The sequence below is a fragment of the Anser brachyrhynchus genome, assembly GCF_964034855.1.
Source record: "Anser brachyrhynchus genome assembly, chromosome: 1".
Taxonomy (NCBI): domain Eukaryota; kingdom Metazoa; phylum Chordata; class Aves; order Anseriformes; family Anatidae; genus Anser; species Anser brachyrhynchus.
The window spans coordinates 64,478,250-64,495,879 of NC_137694.1; the positions used below are offsets into that span (position 1 = coordinate 64,478,250).

The following is a 17,630-nucleotide window of genomic DNA, read 5'->3' on the forward strand; positions in this document are numbered from 1 at the left end:
ACATAATGTAAATCCCATATTTTTAAGAGGGAACAACCTGCCCTACAAGGAACAACCTGCCCATCTCTAAAGTTTTCCTACATGAATTGTTGACCTGCCTTAGAAAAATGTCACTGTGAGTCAACCTTTAAAATTTCTTTCTACCTAATAAATTTAATAAAGATGTCTAATGCAGAATGCTGGCATAAAATTATGGAAATAGACAGGTAGCCCTGTGGCTTCTTATCTTTTTGAATACTTTAGGATATCATTATGATTTGGGTCCTAAGGAGTCACATTGTGTGATTTCCTCAGGGTATCCTGTCTCTGAGTAAAATTAACTCTTCTGATACAATATAATAGAAAAATGTAAATCTACTTTGTGCCATGTGTTGGTTCGAATTTATGCTAACAGTACTTGGTGACCCATTTCATAATGAAGAAGTATTCCATTATTTAATAATGTCAAGTTTTATAAACATTTTTCCCTTCATAGTATGGTCTTCACCACTGCCAAGCAATGAACTTTCGATGTCAGGGAATGTAAATGAGATCTATCACTCATTTCCTTTGTAGGGAAACTACATCACTGCCCGTGCCTACTATGAGACAGCTTTGCAGCTGGTTCCAAACAGCAAGTTGCTGAAGGAGAATCTGGCCAAATTGGATCGCTTAGAAAAACGGTTTCAGGAAGTCCAGGAGAAAGATCAGACATAGCATTCAGTCACACCAGTGGAAAGGATCTCGTTCTCCTTGGAGAAGAATGTGGTGGAAGCCTATTGCTTGAAGTGATGCTGAAGGAACTTTGACAGGACTCAGAATTATGGAAGGCAAATTTTGAATGCATGCTTGTTTGACCAAAGTTACAGGAGGCACTCAGTTCCTGCGGGACGTGCTGGAGAACAAATGAAAACCTTCCTTTATTCAAGATTTATGTTTAGGCTGAACACATTTTAATCACACCAGGAGTGTGGGTGGGACATAAAACTCCAATATCATGGTTATCACTGGGGAAGCAATGGAGACAAAGCACTCATTCATTGCAGTGGGGTGAAGTAGCGTCTCCTGTTACTCAAACAGTCTCACCTTGTCCACAGAAAGTACCACTGATGGGCTTCGTTGCAAGTGTTGCCAGATCCATCTGAGCCAGGAAAGATTGTCCTAATGGTCACATAAAAAGGTTTTAAGGGGTTGATGGTGAGGAAAAGGTGGCCATTCATACAGCTCTAAATGTGATATGAAAATGATTCTAAAGAAAGGGAAAATAGTATCTGAATATCACCCTAGTAGGATAATTGTACAAGTAGGACAAAAGATCCTTTGAGCAAAAACTTCAGCTGAATGTTTTACTCATAAGATAGTCATTTTGTAATAATTCCGGTTCATGATATCAATATTGTCAAAAATCATGTGGCTTTACCCTTTTCTCTCTCCCTGCAGGCCAAATAATTATTACTCTGAGAAAAATGGAAGTATCTAAAGGCAGTGGGAAACTCTAGGATTACTTGTCTTCCTGTCCAGTCTCCAGTAAAAACAAAACAAGACAAAAAACAACTAATCTGATTGGTGTAGGAGGTAAAGTAAAGCTACAGAGAGATTAGGGATGATTTGGTAGGCTGGGAAGGTACTAAGGAGGTTTTTTATGGGTGTGCAGGGACCAAGCCCACTCATTATGGTGATAACACTGACAAAACACTTTGTCAAAGTGTTCTCACCCCCTCCCACAAAAGATACAGAAAATGAGCTATAGCTGATCAGTCATAAATCTATATTTTTTAAAAACTGAAGTGGGAAAACAAGTTCTCTTCAGAATTGGAGCTTTTATTTTTGAGCTTTATTTATTTAACTTATAGTCAAATAATTAATATATTGTATCTGGTTTATACGAATTGGGCAGTGTCATTCACAGCTGGCCACAATGCTGGCCATTGGGACTTGCATTTTCTGAAGTTAGCAAAATGCAGCAGCACGAAGGTGTGCTTGCATAATTCCCCCGATGCCATTTCTAAAGCAAATGGCTGTGGACCAAACATTGGACCAAACTCATCATAGTAACAGCACTTCTGGTGTTTCCACCAGGGTTTGTACCCATTTACAGGAAGTGTGAACGGTTGGTGGGGTCGTGCTTGGTGCCTCTGCCTTTGCGTCTGGACATCAGGGTAGGTTATCAGTTGGTTCCCCTTACAGCAGGCAACTGCTGAAACACTTAGTGTATGGAGCTTGGCTGTGCCCAGTCCCTGCAGAAGAGCAGCCTAGGGTTTGGCATTACTAATCAGAGAGTTCAGATTAAGAACGCGATGCCTTGAGGCACGTCTGCCAGGAAAAGCCCACGTGGCAGTGACCCATGGGGCACCCAGGTGTAGTTGGTGCTGGTCGTGGCACCTTGGCAAGCTCCGAATTAATTCACTGTGTGATGGGACACTGCGCTACGGGCTCCGCTGGCTTCATTTAAAAATCTCAGTGTCTTGCTGTTGCTGTTGATCAAATTTTTGACATACAGCAGCTGCGTTTGGTGCTGAGAGGGAGTCCAGGCTGGCAAAGACATCTGCTCTGCCAGAGCCTGGGCGCCAGCTGGAGCCATGGCGAGGCTGGACTTGTGGGGTACCAGTCCCTCCAGCCACATAAGGCCAAGGCCCAGGAGATCAGCCAGTGCGGGCAGCAGGGCAGGGGCTGGCTTCTCAGGTTCGTGGGAAGGAGAGACCTTTTGTTGGGGAAGGTGCTGACAGATTTCTGGGCTTTTTCCCTTCAAACCAGCTTCATTAATTCCAAGGGAGCAGCTGGGACCAAGACACTTCTTTTCCTGGTGGATTTTCCCTTCTCTCTTCAGCTGTCTACTTTCTTTTTGGTGGCTGAGGGTGGGTTTGAGGACTTGGGGCTGGATCAGCAGCTCTTGTCCTGTTGCACGACTTTTAAAGCCGTAGGCTTACTGACCCAACATTTCTGCAGGTTCCCAGTGCATGTACTCCACGGGGCACCTTGCATGGAGCAGCTTTTCACAGCCCAGACACTGCCAGACTGGCCAGGAGGAGATGGGGTCCCACCAGCAGAGCCCTGTGGGATGCTGTGCGGTTAGGGGAGATACGTCTCATTTAAAAAGTGTATCAGCTATAAAGTTCGTCTCATAAAGATATATTAAATAAATACTATATATTCTACAAGCCACACAGCAGTGTGGCTTTAAATTGTGGCCAATGACACATATTTTTTCAAATATAAAAGAAGTTGTATTTTTTATAGCAATGCTTTGTGAGCGGGGGTGACTTGGTTTTGTGTTTTTAACTTTGGCTTAAAGCTTCGTTTGTCTTTCCTGAGAGACCTGGTACAAATGATTGTCTCATTCTTGTCCTAGAAAACGATCAAAGCCATCTTGGCCTCAGAAACCTGGCACATGTGTATGATCAAACTTTGGGTGCCCCCTCCCAGATCCTGGGAAAGGATTACCATTTTTGTAACGCTGTCTTACTTGCAGAATAATGTAGAAAGATGATACCATCCTTCCAGTGAGGGACGCAGTTTGGTTGGAAGGCATGTCATATATTCATCCATTCTCCTGAAATAGGCTGGTAACGTATCCATGTAGGATAATCCCAGCTGAACTGGGTTATGTTTATATGATGAAAGGCTCACTCTCCACATTTTTGAGCTGGGTCTATGGTAGTTACAGAGAGAGGAGTGCTCATTAATGGACTCTGTGTTCCTGAACCAGCACTTCATACCCCATCTATGCAGGATGATGGTCTGTGAGTTGGCAGAGTATTTGGAGAATGATTCAGGCCATGAGCTACCAAAGCAGTTAAACCTTTGTGAAGTTTTGATCTGACTCCCTGTCTCATTGGTTTCTGTGCTAAAATGCTGTGTTTGTTCAGGACATTAATCTTGTGAAAGATTTATTGTAGGTAAAGCAGAGCAATGGAATATAATGTGAAACGGGTTACCTCCACCAAAAGGGAATGCTATTGTGAAAGATAAATAGAGCAACTTACCTTGTGATAAACTGGATATTATCCAAATTAATCATAGGAAATATCCTCTTCCTCTAGCATTGCGTGGCTCATAAAATAATCAATTATAAACACATTGTTTTCTGCCAACTACACTGCATGGTTAGCAAAGATTACAAATTAATAAATGGCTGAAGCTCTACATAGTGGAGGAGAGTTCATTCTTTGTGTAAGTTGCATTGGCTAAACTTCAATGCTCACCAATATTAAAGTGGAGAATTAACTCAAAATTGGTTAGACAGGGCTCCTGTGTACTCACTGTGCATTTTAATCCTAAATGAAAAACATAGTAATTGTGTTGCTTTTTCCTTTCCCCATGAATAACATTTTCAGCTGATGGATTTTGTTTTATTTTTATTGCTTATTTAAGGTCCAGCATTCTTTTCTTCCATTCCTTTTCCATCCCTCAGGATAAATGATGCGGGGTGGGGTTGGGTGTATTTTCTATCTGTCATAGACTGCTTGGACTAGATTTTCCTAAAAATGTACAGGCAACTTGTCTTGGCCAAACAGTAAGTGAATGCAGCAGGGGAAGTGACCTTAATTCCAGAGACCTCAATGAGGACGAGGTGTGTGTGCACGCACGTGGTGTAAGAAGTCTAAGTCAAAAAATGCAAAATAAAGAGCCTAACTTGCAGGGGTGACTGGACACCCTTTAGACTATTTAAAAACACATCTCAAGCTCTCAAAAGTTATGGAAACCAGGGCAAAGATGGTGTATAATATTTGGTTAAGGAAGGTAATTGTCGTTCCAATTTTAATGATTAGGCCATTTAGAATATAAGTATACGATTTTTTGCCCCATTTGTCCTCCAGACCAGCGAAACAATTGGTATGTGCTTAAGTCTCCTAAAACTGTATGTGCATTAAATTGACCAAGTGCTCAATTTCAATTTTTCGTATATTGAAATTATGTACACTCTTTAGAAAAAATTAGCTCTTATGAGTTTTTTTCACCAACTTTCAGTCTCATGCAGCAATTTCAAAATGCACCACTTTGTTTTCATGTACATTTAAACCCAGCAGCAGCAGCAAAACTATATATATACATACAAAAAAAAAGTAAAAATTAAAAAAAAAAAGGAAAAAAAAGGAAAATGTGCTTGGCATTCACTAGTGTTTCAGTGTGGCAAAGTTGCTTCAGATAATCTCAATAACTTTGTGCAAAAGCTCATTGCCATGTTTGTACTGACTTGCTGAAATTTTTCTTCCGGAAAATACCCCCGGTGGTATCCTCTGTAAAAGTTACGGCTTCCACAACTGTATTACTGTAGAAATCTCTGCCTGAAGTGGATGTCACGCTGCGTGTTCCTGTGGGAGTTGTTTGCATTGGCTGTTGTTCATATGGTTCTTATTTCTGTATCTAATTTTTTTAATCAGTTGTGCATATCTTTTTAAAAATTAAGAAAACAGCCCATGGATTACAAATCTTTTAAAAATAAATTCACACTTAGCAGCAGCTGGATGTATGTCAGTGGTACAGGAATTTGCAAAGTCTTTGCTTTTTTCACTGTGGGATTTATGGCTAGATTTCACATAAAGGAGTTATGCTTGAAGTCTTTGCAAAAGAAAATGTATGTAAATGTCTATTTTATATAAAAAGTAAGAAAAGTATGTGGCGTGTCTGGTTTTATTCTGTTGGCTGTGAGGTCAGTCTGTTCCTTAGGACCAGCCATGAGAAGTTCTTCTGGAGGTGGAAAGGCCTAAGTTTCTTACTCCTGTTGCCTTACATTTTAGTCCTCAAGGAGTCCAACTGATTGCTCACATAGGAGCAACTATACAGCTTGTGTATTTGAGTCTGGCCATATAAAAATATTAGAGCAAGCATTTTTTGGAGCCTGAACATGGGAAAAGATGGGGGCTGATGCTTGCACATTGTCTTGATGATTTGCACTTGTTATACTCACATAAGCTCTTCGTGTTGGGCTTTATACATCTGTCAGAAATGTATCAAACAAAGTTAAGCCTGTAGACTGTAAAGAGAAAAAAAGAACAGAAAGGAAAAAGAAACTCATTTTGTTCTAATTCCTTTCTTCCTGGCAGCTGTCCCTAGGTGCTCCTGCATGCTTCCCCGGGGCTTGGGTTCTCTCAGGGGATACATGATGTTGATGAACACATCTGTCAGAAATGGACCAGGAAGAAAATTGATCGCCCTGACCACAAGCCATAGTGCTTCCTGACATCCTGGTGTGTGCAAAGCCCTCTGTAGCGTGAAGGGGAATTGCACACTCACTTTGAAGACAGCCTGTACACCCTGGGGTTCTCCCAGATCCAGGCAGTGCAGGATTTTATAACAGAGCTTGCTACCCAGTCCCCCCCTGCCCAGGTTCTCCTTTGTTCAGGTGGATGCTTGTTATGCTGCAGAAATGAGATGTACCACCAGCTCATAGCCCTGATCCTTCCCTGTGGAGCAGCGTGTGGATTGTCTCTCTCCAGAACAAGGAATACAGCACGGTGGTAACATCTCCCTCTGCTGCTTGCAGAAATAGTTGGCCATCGCTTTTACTACCTGAGGAGGGGAGGCTCCTGCTGCCTGCTGGCCTGCAGGGCAGGCAGTGCCCTGTGGGGACAGCGGCCCGGGCAGCAGGGGGCAGGCAGGGCCGTGCAGCCCCCAGACAGCTCAGCAGCTCCTGCAGTGGGTGGGAGCCACTCGTACTGCTGTGGGTGACCATGGGGCCCTGCGTGCCTGGAGGCACCGCAGCACCCTGGGGCTCTGCAGTTCCTGGCCTAAGAATAAAAGGCAGCTCTGTGCCTTGTTTGCTCTTGCAGCATGTGGATTGTGGTCCTCCCTGTAAAAAAGATCAGTTTTCATGCTTATGGCAGTTACCTGAAGCCTCTCTGTAAGCCCCAAAGACAAGAAGCTGCTGGATGTTTCAGACAGCTCACCTGAAGCCCTCTGGGTTAGGAGAGGTAAACACACCACCATGCCTTACAAACACAGCCATCAGCCCCACGTCTCCTGACACCTGCACTGCTCTACTCGGCCCTGCAGGTGCACTCCTCCCATCCAGCCTGGGTGAGGAGGCAGGGAGCCCATGGGGTGAGGATCCTGGCTGCATCACCCTTGCCTGCACCAACTGTCCCCTGCAAAACCAAAAGAGATTTGCTTCAAACTACAAAGGCTGAGGCAACTCCAGGGCTGGTGATGATGGTGAGGGAGATGCTGGACCCTGACACTCTCCCTGGTGGCCCACCACGAACAGGAGAGTCCAGGGAGCTGGTGACCTCCAGTGAGACATAGCTGGAGAGCCTCCAAACCCACCTGGTTTGCAGCCTCACCTGCCAAAACTGATTGCCCCCCTCACCTATTAAAGGGGCTTGTTAATTTGGGGGAGGGGGAGAGCTGGTTGTTTGGTAGGGCACAGCCTGGGCTCAAGGCTCTGGCATCAGGCACTTCCCTGGGCCATGACGGGAACAGGGCTCCTTTTGCTGCTGGTGGCATTTCTCACTCGGTGTGGTGAGTCCCATGTGTGGGGTGGGGGACAGGGACTGTGGGGGGTCTGCCGCAGTGTGGGGCTATAGCAGTGAGCCCCAGTGTGATGTGCTTCTGTACCAAATAAGTGAATGTACCTAGTCAATTTTCATAAACCCTCTCGGAGCTTGGTGTGCTCGCCTCTGGTCGGTGGCTTTGGACTGCTGAGACCAGAATCTTTTCTTACCCTCTACATCTAGGTGGTGCTTGCTGTGCTCCCCCTTTTGGTTGCTGCAGCAAGGGAACCTTTCCCCACACAGGCTGCTCAGCTGTGGTGTGGCCCTTTTGGCTGGGAAAGGACGAGCAATAGCTTGGTCCTGCTGAGCTTGCTAACCGGTGGCCCTGGGGCAGTCTGGTCAGAGAAGTGTCTAGGAGAGCACTAAACAGCAGCATGTTCTCAAACCCTTCTTAGCTGTCCTTGTGGAGTGGCTAGCATATTTATATTTCTTTGTCTGCTCCCACTTATAAAAAATTATTTCAGGAATGCTTTTAGGTAAGAGGGGAAAATAAGCACAGGGCAGGCTGCGAAGGGGGTCATGTTGGGGAGAAAAAAATGGTGATCTTCAAGTAATTTTCTCCTAGTAATGAAGCTAGTGCTAAAAAGATCTGCCCAGCTGGAGCAGGAAATAGGAAAATGAGTTAACTGCTATTCCTCCCATCCTGGTCCAGTATGATGCTGATCCTTCTGTTGCTAATGTTGTTTATTTCCCCCCACCCTGATCCAAGGGAAGAGTGTTTTCTCCATCATTTACCTCCCTGATAAAGTCTATTATTTTCTACTTCAGCAGTAGTCTTGCTGCTATAGCAATAATCACCACAGTCTCTTGTTGGGAAAGCCAGTCAGCAGCAGGGGCTAGGGAGAGCTTGGTCCAGGTCAATGGCTTAGAAAATTGTATCTGATTTTGTGACTGAGCTTTCTGTGGTAATGAATGCTCTGAGGCCAACTGCGGAGGCTGGGAAGTGACATGGGAATACGATAAAATGTTGTATAAAAAGGCAGGGGGAGAGAGGCTGGGCTGGATGCAGCAGCAAAGAGCTCCAAGCCCCTCCAGAGCTGTGGTACAGCAGGAGTTGTGTGAGGATCATCACAGCCTTGTGATGTGAGTGCCCACGGCTGCTGCTGAGGTGGCTCTGTGGGGAGAGGAAAAAGACGCGGGCTCCTTGGTTCACTGACACTCAGGCAGGGTGGTGTGAGAGCTTGGCAGGCTGTCTAGTGCCTGCCATCCTGGTGGGAAGGTTGAGCAAGTAGCCTTCAAGACTACACAGAGGACACATGGCCAAAGTGAAAGGGAGGGCTTGAGGGAGGGCGTTGTGGTAGGTAGTAACACTTTGGATCCAGGCCCACCCTGCTGGTGACTCCAGTGAGCTACTCCAGGCTCTTGCCAGGGCAGGCACGGTGCAAATACCTCCCAAATCATGAGCAGTATGTTGTTTATGTTTGAATGGCTGAGAAAGGAACTTGTATCCTGGCTTGGGAGGGGCAGGGGACCCCTCCTATTGGCTTGTTACCACAAGAAACACATGGGACAGGAGTGGTCAACAGTGTGATTTTGCCTGGTGCAGACACAGGCCAGGTGAAGGGTGTGGAGGAAGAGCTGCCATCCCCTCCTCAGCAAAGGAGCCAGAAGCCTGAAGCTAGCCCTCTTCCAAAACCACCCAGCCTGCAGCAGCAGACCTCAGGTACAAACATTTAGAGTCAGTTCCTTCTCTTTGTGACCCAAGTGCTCGTGGTGGCCCCTTGGGTGAGACCTGTGCTGTGATGACCATGTTCTGCATGGAAGGAGTGCTCCCCATCCTCCTCCACCCAGCCGGTGGGCTGGGCAGTGTGCATGTTACACCCAACTGGGTGAGGAGTGCTGTTTTTTCCCTTTATGCTTCTTCCCAGGAACCCTAAGGGATTGCCACACATCTATCTCCAACTGCACAGTTCAATGAAGCATCTAAAACTTAATCAGACCCAGCCGTCCCTGGCTGGCCTCAGCTCTAAGTCAAACTTTCCCCGGGCTCCTTGTCCGCATTTCTAAGGCGCGATTGATGCCAAAAGCAACATGAGAAAGCTTTGTCTCCTTGCAATCTGTTTCAGACAGAAGCCAAGACTGGGCGCTGGGTCAGCTCGATTCAGAGATGAGATCTTTCGTGACGACTTTAGTTGCTCTGGTTAAGCGCTGCAGGGCACTGCTTAGATGTGGAAGCTTTGAAATAATCAGCTTTGAATAAAGTCAGGCAACATCATTATAATCTGTTGCACTTGTTACTTATTTTTTTAAGTCCCAGTTGCATTTTGTTAAGCATAACTAGACTACTGGATGAGATCTAAATTTGCTTTTCTATGACTGTGCACACACATTGAGAAAGCAGCTCACAGGATACCTCGGTTTTGCACACATCAGCTTCTCATCAAGAAATGCAGTTTGTGTGTTTTCATTTACCTCCATATAATTGCCTTCAGCTTGAAGCTCAGACTGGAGTCAGAAAAACTGTGACACCTGGGATTTGTGCCCTGTTAATTCCCCACCTGCCAGAAGGGTTTAAGGTGATGCAATTGAGCTTGTGGGGGCTGCATCACTGCAAAGCACTCTTGTTTCTGTCCTCACTGCAGGTCTGAAATGTGGACTTCGTCCCATTGATCTGGAGAGCCCGGAGGATGTTCTGCCGCTGGGGTTCTTCTCTCGAATTGTTGGAGGAAGAGAGACGGTGCCTGGGGGACAGCCCTGGCAGGTCTGAGTGGCAGTGCATTCCCTCAGTCATGGGGAAGGGGGAGTTGAAGCTGGAGTAAGCTTTCTTTCCTCCTCAAGTCATTGAACACTGCTTGCTCAGGAGTGGAAGATGCACTAAAAAAAATCCCTCTTGCCTGCTTTTTCAGGCTGGTCGCCTCTAGAAGTGGGGAAGAATAAGCTAATCTAATGGTTAAGAAAAGATCTCTGGCTGGTATGAGCTGATGCAGCTGCAGGGCTTTTGTGGGTCTGAGGGATTTTATGGTACAGAGTTTGCAGAGGCAGGCGGGATGACCAGACACTCCTCTGGTGCCCTGCTACAGAGGAAAGTTGGTATTTATCACCTCCCTCTTCCCCAAAACCAGTCCCTACACATGCAGAAGCTTGGAGTTGTATATGGGTAGTAGTGTGAAGGGTAGTAAGGTCCTTTAGGAGGAGAAGTATGGCATAGGGAGAGAGCAGTGTGCTGGGATCAGGTGGATGCCTCTGGATCCCTGGGTAGTGTCAAGCTCTGGGGATGCTCTTGCAGCAGTAATAAAGAGGAGTGGAACCTCTGCCTCATCTGCTCTGTTTTGGGGTGCTCCAGGGTTTTGTTCCTCTCAAATACTGCTGGGGCTGAAGGCCTCATGTCAGCCACAGCTTGGAAATGACTTCTCTGGGCTGATCTCTGACCTCATTTTGGTAAGAAACAGGAGTCACCTCATCTAAAACATATCTGACCCTTTCTTTGAAGGTGTCCCTCAAACTGGGCCGTTTCCATATCTGTGGTGGCAGTCTGGTCCGAGAAGACGTGGTTATTACTGCTGCTCACTGCGTGGTCAACCTGGAGCAGTAAGTCCCCCTGTCCTGACTCTCACTCCTGAAACACCTCACAGCTTGGGCTCCTGTTGTGACTGCGAGGGGTTCCTGGGCCCAGGTGTGGAGCCTGCTGGTCAGGGAGGGCAGGAGAGACACCTGTGGGGCCGAGAGGGGCCAGTGCTTTGCTGTGGCCAGCTCCATGGGACGTGTCACTACGGGGCCATGGGCCTGTGAGTGATTTGTGAGAGCAAGCACCCTGCTTGCTCTCATTCAATCTCTGCATGCTTGTCCCCAGAGCCTGAGGAGAGGGCTCCCCACCACAGGGAGTCTGCAACTCAAATTCAGGTGTCCTGTTCAGTGCAAGTACTATATATTTGTGTGGGGAAACTACAAAGAGTAGCCGAAAGGTTTTAGTGATGTGAGTCCCGTATGCGTCACTGCAGCACAGTGCCGGCGTGACCTTACTGGGCCTGCTGCAGAGTAATACCCTCTGCTACCGTGGTGCCCTCCCTTCACAGATGTCGGTGCTCTGGAAAATACTGTTTTCCTGTCCTTCTGCAGCGGACAGACAGCTGTCCCCTGGGTCCTGTCCCTCCTCCCTGGACTGTTTCTGTACTTGGGAGCTCTGTGAGGTGTGGGCAGCCCTGGGGCACATATCAGGGTGTGGGAGATCTGTGTCACCATGATTCTTAAATGCCTGTATTGCTGATTTTAAGAGCTTTGTCTCTAAAAGACTCTGTTGGCCTAAGCAAGCATCCAGAGAAGCATTTCTGAGACAGAAGGAGCAGCAGTGAAGCTTTCTGGTAAAAGCAGCCCTGGCATTTGTCCTATTTCTCATAGCAGTCACTGGCTTCTGTACTTCTAATGCAAGACCAGCTTCACAGGTCATGCTAAAGACCTCTTAATGGGCAGGGACAATGATATGTGACACCTTTGCCAGCCCTTTTATAATCCATTATACTGCAGTGGCAGGCCAGTTAGTTTCACATCTGTTTCTTACTGAACTTTAGCATCACTTCTGAGGACTGATGTTGAATGATGACAAAGTTGCTGTGGTATAAAAATTTTAATGGGCAAGACACCTGCTTGTTCCTGTATGCAGTAAGAAACTAGCTTGTGCTTCTACTCTCAACAATTACGCTGCTAATGCTGTTCCTGTGTTCCCATCTACTGTGGGATTTGCACTGCTAGGCAGCTCTGGGTGCCAGAAATTGCTGGGAAATGCAGCAACTTTCCAGTTTCAGTAAACAGTCTCTGGAGATTAATGAACCTACTGACACAGCTCAGCTTACTTATGTCTGAAAGTGATTAGAAAACGAGAAGAAGGGTTTCCCTAGGTGAAAATATATCTATATGTATCTTAATTTACTGGAAAACACTGAAGCACAGGCTTGCACTGAACACCTCCACCCCCTAATTCCCCCCAGTGCTTTGATTCTGAAGGCTTGGTGCCACACCTGAAGGCAGGCAGCTTTAATGTGTGTACCTGCCAGGCTGCCTGGATTTGCCACCTCTGAGGGCTGCGTGGCTGAAATAGCACAGTGTAATTCACAGCAGTCGGGCTTTCATGAAGGGCTATAATGCCATGGAGATTGTAGAGGAGATTGAGGGCAGGTGGTTCAAAAACCCCAGAAAACTACTATAAATCAGTAATAAATAGGCTTCAAAGCTCTTGTCTGAGCACCGAGGTTTTTTGGACTCCCAGGTGAATGTAGGCTGGAGAAAAGAGGCAGTCAGTCCAGGTCTGAGTTTTGTCCTGTTTCAGTAGTGCAGGCAGACCTTTTAATCAGCCCTAATTGTGAAGATCTCAAGACAAGCTTGCTGCTGTGTTGTATCCTGCACTGTGAGTTTGTAATGAGACACTGGCAGCTGAAACAAAGATGAGTTGTGTGGCTGTTTTGGGTATTCCTGGTGGTGCCCGCTGCTATATCTGTGAGCCCAGTTCATGTGTCCCATCAAGGATAATACTGTCCCACCCTGCAGCTTTCAGTGCACTTGCTGTAGTACTCAGAGGTGTAGTTTCTCTACTGTCCCTCTAGTTATTGGGTATGACAGCTCTGATAGCATAACGACCTAATTGCTAAAAGACGTAGTAAATGGCTTTGACTATGCTGGAGCTGATTGCTCTAAGTTTAACTGTGACAATATATTGCTTATAAAATATGCAGAAAACTGTAATGGGCATAAACTTGTCTAGCATTAATTTAATCCATGTGTAGCTGTCTGAAAACATCATAACAGCTCTTCGATGTCTGCTTCTGCTCATCTCCTGAATGCACTGATAACAAAATTAGGACAGAGGATTTATGGGGCCAAAACTACTCTGGCATTCAGTTCCCATTGATTTTGAGGCTCCTCGTGTGCATTTAGGAACCTGGGCTGCAGGTAACAAGGGTAACAAGGTAACAAGCTTTGTGTTTCAGGGCTGAAACCAGTGGAGAGGTTGGGTGAGGCCCAAGGCAACAGATACTGTCCTTTTTCCCACCCAGGCTGGCTGCAGTAGAATCTGCTGGGACATCTTCTGGCAGCTCTGTGCTGGCTGGCTTGATGGATAACAGATGCAACAAGCCTGTTCATCCATTTAAAAGTCCAGCTTTTCCAACTGGAAATCAGTGAATCCTGAGTGGCTGCTGAAGTGAAGTCAGCCCAGCTGGAAGTCCAGTTCCCAGTGCAGGAGCACGCTGCAGGGTTGCAGCACCCATGCCTGACTGGGACCTTGCAGGAAATATTTTGCATTGTGACGGCAGCCCTCTCCCGCATCATGTTGGCACTTTTTTTCCTACCAGGAAACTCCTGAAGAGCCTGGTGGTGACAGTGGGGGAACACCACCTCCAGCGGGTGGACAGGCAGGAGCAGAGCATCCCCGTCTTGCATGTGTTCGTCCACCCTGGGTTCAACCGGCTACACTACATGGACTGCGACGTGGCTGTGCTGCGCCTGCAGCACCCAGCCCGCTTTGGTAAGCGGGAGCTCGAGGAGTGGAGGGGTCTTGATGTGGTGAAAGTCCCCTTAGTTTTGCTTTTAATTCTCATCAAAGTAACACAGTCAGGTTAACTCTAGTCTGATCTGAAGGGACTTTGATTAATTGTCACGAAGTTTGTCCCTTGGGTCAGGGTCTGTGCTCTGAATACGCCCATGTCTTCCTTGTGCACCAGGTTCCCCTGTGCCTTTGTGCTCCCTTCATACAAGTGGTGCCAGTGCTGTTTCCTTCAGCCCAGCTGTGCTGATGCTGAGTCTTGGTGAGCTGCTGGAAAGCTATCAGCTTCCTCTTGGCTGTGACCCCTGGCTGTTTGTTAGCAGTGGGCTGCAAGGGTCCTGCCCACTGAGATGCAGGCTGGATTAAAACCTGCTTGCTTTAAACACTTCTGCAGGCAAAGGCAAAGCCTCTGGAGATAATTTTAGGGCCTCAGTGTTAGGAAAGTAGTACAAATCTCCCTTCCTACACTTCTCAAAAGCAGTTCCCTGAGCTATTATATAGAGCTCTGCTGAGTTACAGCCAACTGGCCATGCCTGACTGTGACCATCAGATGGCAGATCAGCCAACATAAAATAACCTTCTGTCACTTCTCAGATCACTGGTTCGGATGCTGGTAGTCTCACGTTTTGCCTGTAATGGCAGGAATGTAGGAAATAAGGCCCAAGAAGCATTTGTTTCAGGGCTCAGGCATCCTGACAGTCAGTTTGAGGAAGGCTGCATTGAGGGCTGCCTCTGTGCCTGTACAGCAGCTAAATCGGTGTCTGTAGGCATGAACTGGGCTCAACATCGTCCAAGCCCTATGGACAACCTTGGAAAGAAATGACAGGGCTCCCTGCCAAGCCCTTTTGAAGGCTGAACACTGCCAGTGCCCCTTCAAGGCAGCCAAGGAGAATTGTGATCCATTTCTCTGCTAATGACAAGGAAAGACTAGCCAATATGAGCGTGGACTGTAATGAGATGAGCCCTTCAAATTTTTAATGGCCTTCATACCTCCTTTTCTGATACTGATCAGTGCTGGTCCTCACGGAAAAAAATGATATAAAGAATTTCCCAAGCACAGCTCTGTTCCCATGCTGTGCGAGACGATGTAGGGGTAACGTGCTTTCTTCTTCCCTGTTCTTCCCTATCATGCTGTTCCCCTCTTCCTCTTTTGTCCTCTTCCCCAGTATGCATCTGCTGAAGCTAACATTCAGTGGTAGCTAGCTGCCTTCCTGAACTTTCTGAATTTGCCATGTCTCAGTACAAAGTCATTTACAAGTGATTAACTTCAGTTTGTGTGTCTATTTTTATAAACACCCACGTGTGACTGAGGTGTTTTGGGAAGGGGTAAATATGAAATAGTGCAACAAGAAGGGTGCTGTTCATACCTGTAAGCCAGATGCGCTCCTGGAAGCGCTGAGTTTGTGTGCTCGTCTGTGCACCCTTTCCTCCGCAGGGGACGAGGTCCAGCCAATCTGCCTCCCCCACAGGGATGAAGACTTTGAGGTGGGGACACTGTGTGTGACAAGTGGCTGGGGCAAGGTGTCTGAGGGTGAGTAAACTGGCAGGTCTTGTGGTCACAGCTGCAGGAAGAAAGGGTAGTGAATATGGGAAAGGAGACTTTTTTTTTTCTAGAAATAGCAAGGCAAAAAAAGGTGACTCCTGTCAGGTGGAGAATTCAAGTACTCTGTTGCTCATCAGGGCTCCTCTGCTTGTCACTACCATCACCTGGTAGAGATGTGCAGATCAGCATTTTCCTGCAGCATGGGACCTTGGTGCTCATTAGCAAAGGTTGCACTCTGCAGTGCTGCTGTGCATATTCACGCACGTATATCAGAGCCTCTTGAAAGCAGAACCGTCCTTACAAGGTGTTACAAGAGTGGGAATAGTTCCTTTGTACTTGATACATATGCTGCCTTTTACATGTCTCCTCCAGATATCAGAAAAGTGTTCCCTCAAAGGAATTGCAGTTGCTTGAGTTTTAGTAGATTTTGATGGAGATGCAAATGCCTGAATATATAGGTACAGGAGTTGCTCCTGGTGATACTTTGTCTGAAACCCTTCTCAGGAGTCCAGGGTGCAGTGAAACAGTTGAGGCAAGCGGCTGCTGCTTTCCCTCCCCAGCTCAGCTGCGTTTCTACATCCCCTGTGGTCTGGGGCTCATCCACAGTAGAGGAGATGCAGAGGAGATGTGCCTGTCCCCCCACGCCCTAGCAGCCCTCCCAGAAGAGAGCACACCATCTCGCTGCCAGGGCTGGTCACCCATGCTAGCAGCTAGCTGAGGGCTTTGCCCTGGCCCTTGAGAATCTCCAGCCTTGTAGTAGGGCACCTGGGGGAAGAAAGCAGTGTCTGTTTGCCTGATCACCTGCAGAGCGGCCTTCTCCAGTCCTGTTTTGGGGCACTCTTCTCTGCATTGGCGGGTGGCACACCAATGCGTTACTTGCCTGGCTCCGTGCCTCTGCTAGGTGGTCCCAAACTGCTTCAGAACATCACTGACCCAGGCAGGTGACCAGTGCTGGACCCCCGGCTGCTTGCGTGGGGTGTTAGGGAAGGGGTGGATACAGCTCCCAGGGGATGAGGGTGCTGCTCAGAGGGACGAGCTGTCGTGTGGGTGCTGGACATGGCCTGGTTACTCCTACAGGGGCCGGGGCGCTGGCTCCCGTCCTGCAGGAGGTGGAGCTGCCCCTCATCGACAGCCTGACCTGCAGTGCCCTGCTGAGGGCCATGGACCTGCCGCCCGTGCAGGGCTCCATGCTGTGCGCAGGATTTCCCGACGGCGGGAGGGATGCCTGCAAGGTAAGAGCTCCTCCAGCCAGGCTCCTGCTGGGCAGCAGGCCTGGTCTGTCCGTCTGCAAGCCTCGTCTTCTCTGGGGAGAGAGGGAGGCAGCAGCACTGATGTGCTGTCAGCACTCTGCTGAGCAAGAACTTTCCAAGGAGCTTCAGGATAACAAAGGCAGGAGGGATCTCCTGATGGTGGGAGTAGGGGAGTGGGCAGGAGGCTGAAAAGTAGCTGCTGTCTTGCCTGCACCTGCCCTGTGCGTTGCTAAAGGCAGGAGCTCCATCTCAGCATCCAAATGCCACCACCCTGATGAAACCGGGGGGACCTTCAGTGGTGGTGCTCTGGGAAGTGGGTGAGGGAGCCTGGCAGTGCTACCAGGAAGCTGGAAGGAGGGCAGATCCCACCTCTTCCCTGAGGTTTCCCTGCGCACACCCAGGCCCCTGGGACTGGGGAGAAGCAAACAGGGCTGTGCTGGCTGCTGCAGTAAAGCTGACCTGTTAGGCAGGACTGCCAGGTTGCTGCTGCTGGCATAGGGGAAAACGGCACCTTTCCACCCCAACAGGGTGACTCTGGGGGGCCCCTTGCATGTCTGAGGACTGGCGGCACCTGGACGCTGGCCGGCGTGGTGTCCTGGGGGGTCGGTTGTGCCAGAGGATGGGATGCCAGCAGGAGAAGCACCACGGCTCGGGGTTCCCCGGGTGTCTTCTCCCGGGTGGCTGCAGTCATGGACTTCATTGCCCAGCACATGGCAGCCGGTAGGTATGAGTACCAGAAGGCTCTTTCCTCTTCTATCTGTTCAGCACCATAGGGATTCATGTCCTGCTGCTCCACCCACAGCACTTCTCTTTAGTTTCCAGCTGATGCCTCAGCAGCAAAGTTTTGTTTTGTTTTTTTAATTTGCTGCTGCAAAACCAAAGGTTTAGGCAGATTT

The 17,630-nt window shown here is 47.9% G+C and overlaps 2 protein-coding genes and 1 long non-coding RNA gene across 7 annotated transcripts in view; 2 read left to right on the forward strand and 1 right to left on the reverse strand.

Annotated features, from left to right (window-relative positions):
* Window positions 1-5,594, forward strand: part of TMTC1 (transmembrane O-mannosyltransferase targeting cadherins 1) — a 153,205-nt gene extending 147,611 nt beyond the window's left edge. For all 3 annotated transcript variants that reach the window (XM_080578839.1, XM_080578840.1, XM_080578841.1), the window contains one exon: window positions 556-5,594. In XM_080578839.1, the coding sequence (XP_080434965.1) occupies window positions 556-696 (141 nt within the window). In that variant the 3' untranslated portion in view covers window positions 697-5,594. The remainder of the gene's footprint in view (window positions 1-555) is intronic.
* On the reverse strand, window positions 5,098-7,173 carry LOC308189133. The gene is made up of 2 exons (XR_013946039.1): window positions 6,867-7,173; window positions 5,098-6,769 (listed from the first exon to the last, which is right to left on the reverse strand). It is a non-coding gene; the product is annotated as an uncharacterized lncRNA (long non-coding RNA).
* A 138-nt stretch (window positions 7,174-7,311) lies between these two features.
* The window catches only part of OVCH1 (ovochymase 1), a 39,646-nt gene continuing 29,327 nt past the window's right edge, over window positions 7,312-17,630 (forward strand). For all 3 annotated transcript variants that reach the window (XM_080578753.1, XM_080578754.1, XM_080578755.1), the window contains exons 1-8: window positions 7,312-7,437; window positions 9,016-9,132; window positions 10,052-10,170; window positions 10,900-10,997; window positions 13,751-13,923; window positions 15,377-15,472; window positions 16,562-16,716; window positions 17,262-17,454. In XM_080578753.1, the coding sequence (XP_080434879.1) occupies window positions 7,386-7,437; window positions 9,016-9,132; window positions 10,052-10,170; window positions 10,900-10,997; window positions 13,751-13,923; window positions 15,377-15,472; window positions 16,562-16,716; window positions 17,262-17,454 (1,003 nt within the window). In that variant the 5' untranslated portion in view covers window positions 7,312-7,385. The remainder of the gene's footprint in view (window positions 7,438-9,015; window positions 9,133-10,051; window positions 10,171-10,899; window positions 10,998-13,750; window positions 13,924-15,376; window positions 15,473-16,561; window positions 16,717-17,261; window positions 17,455-17,630) is intronic.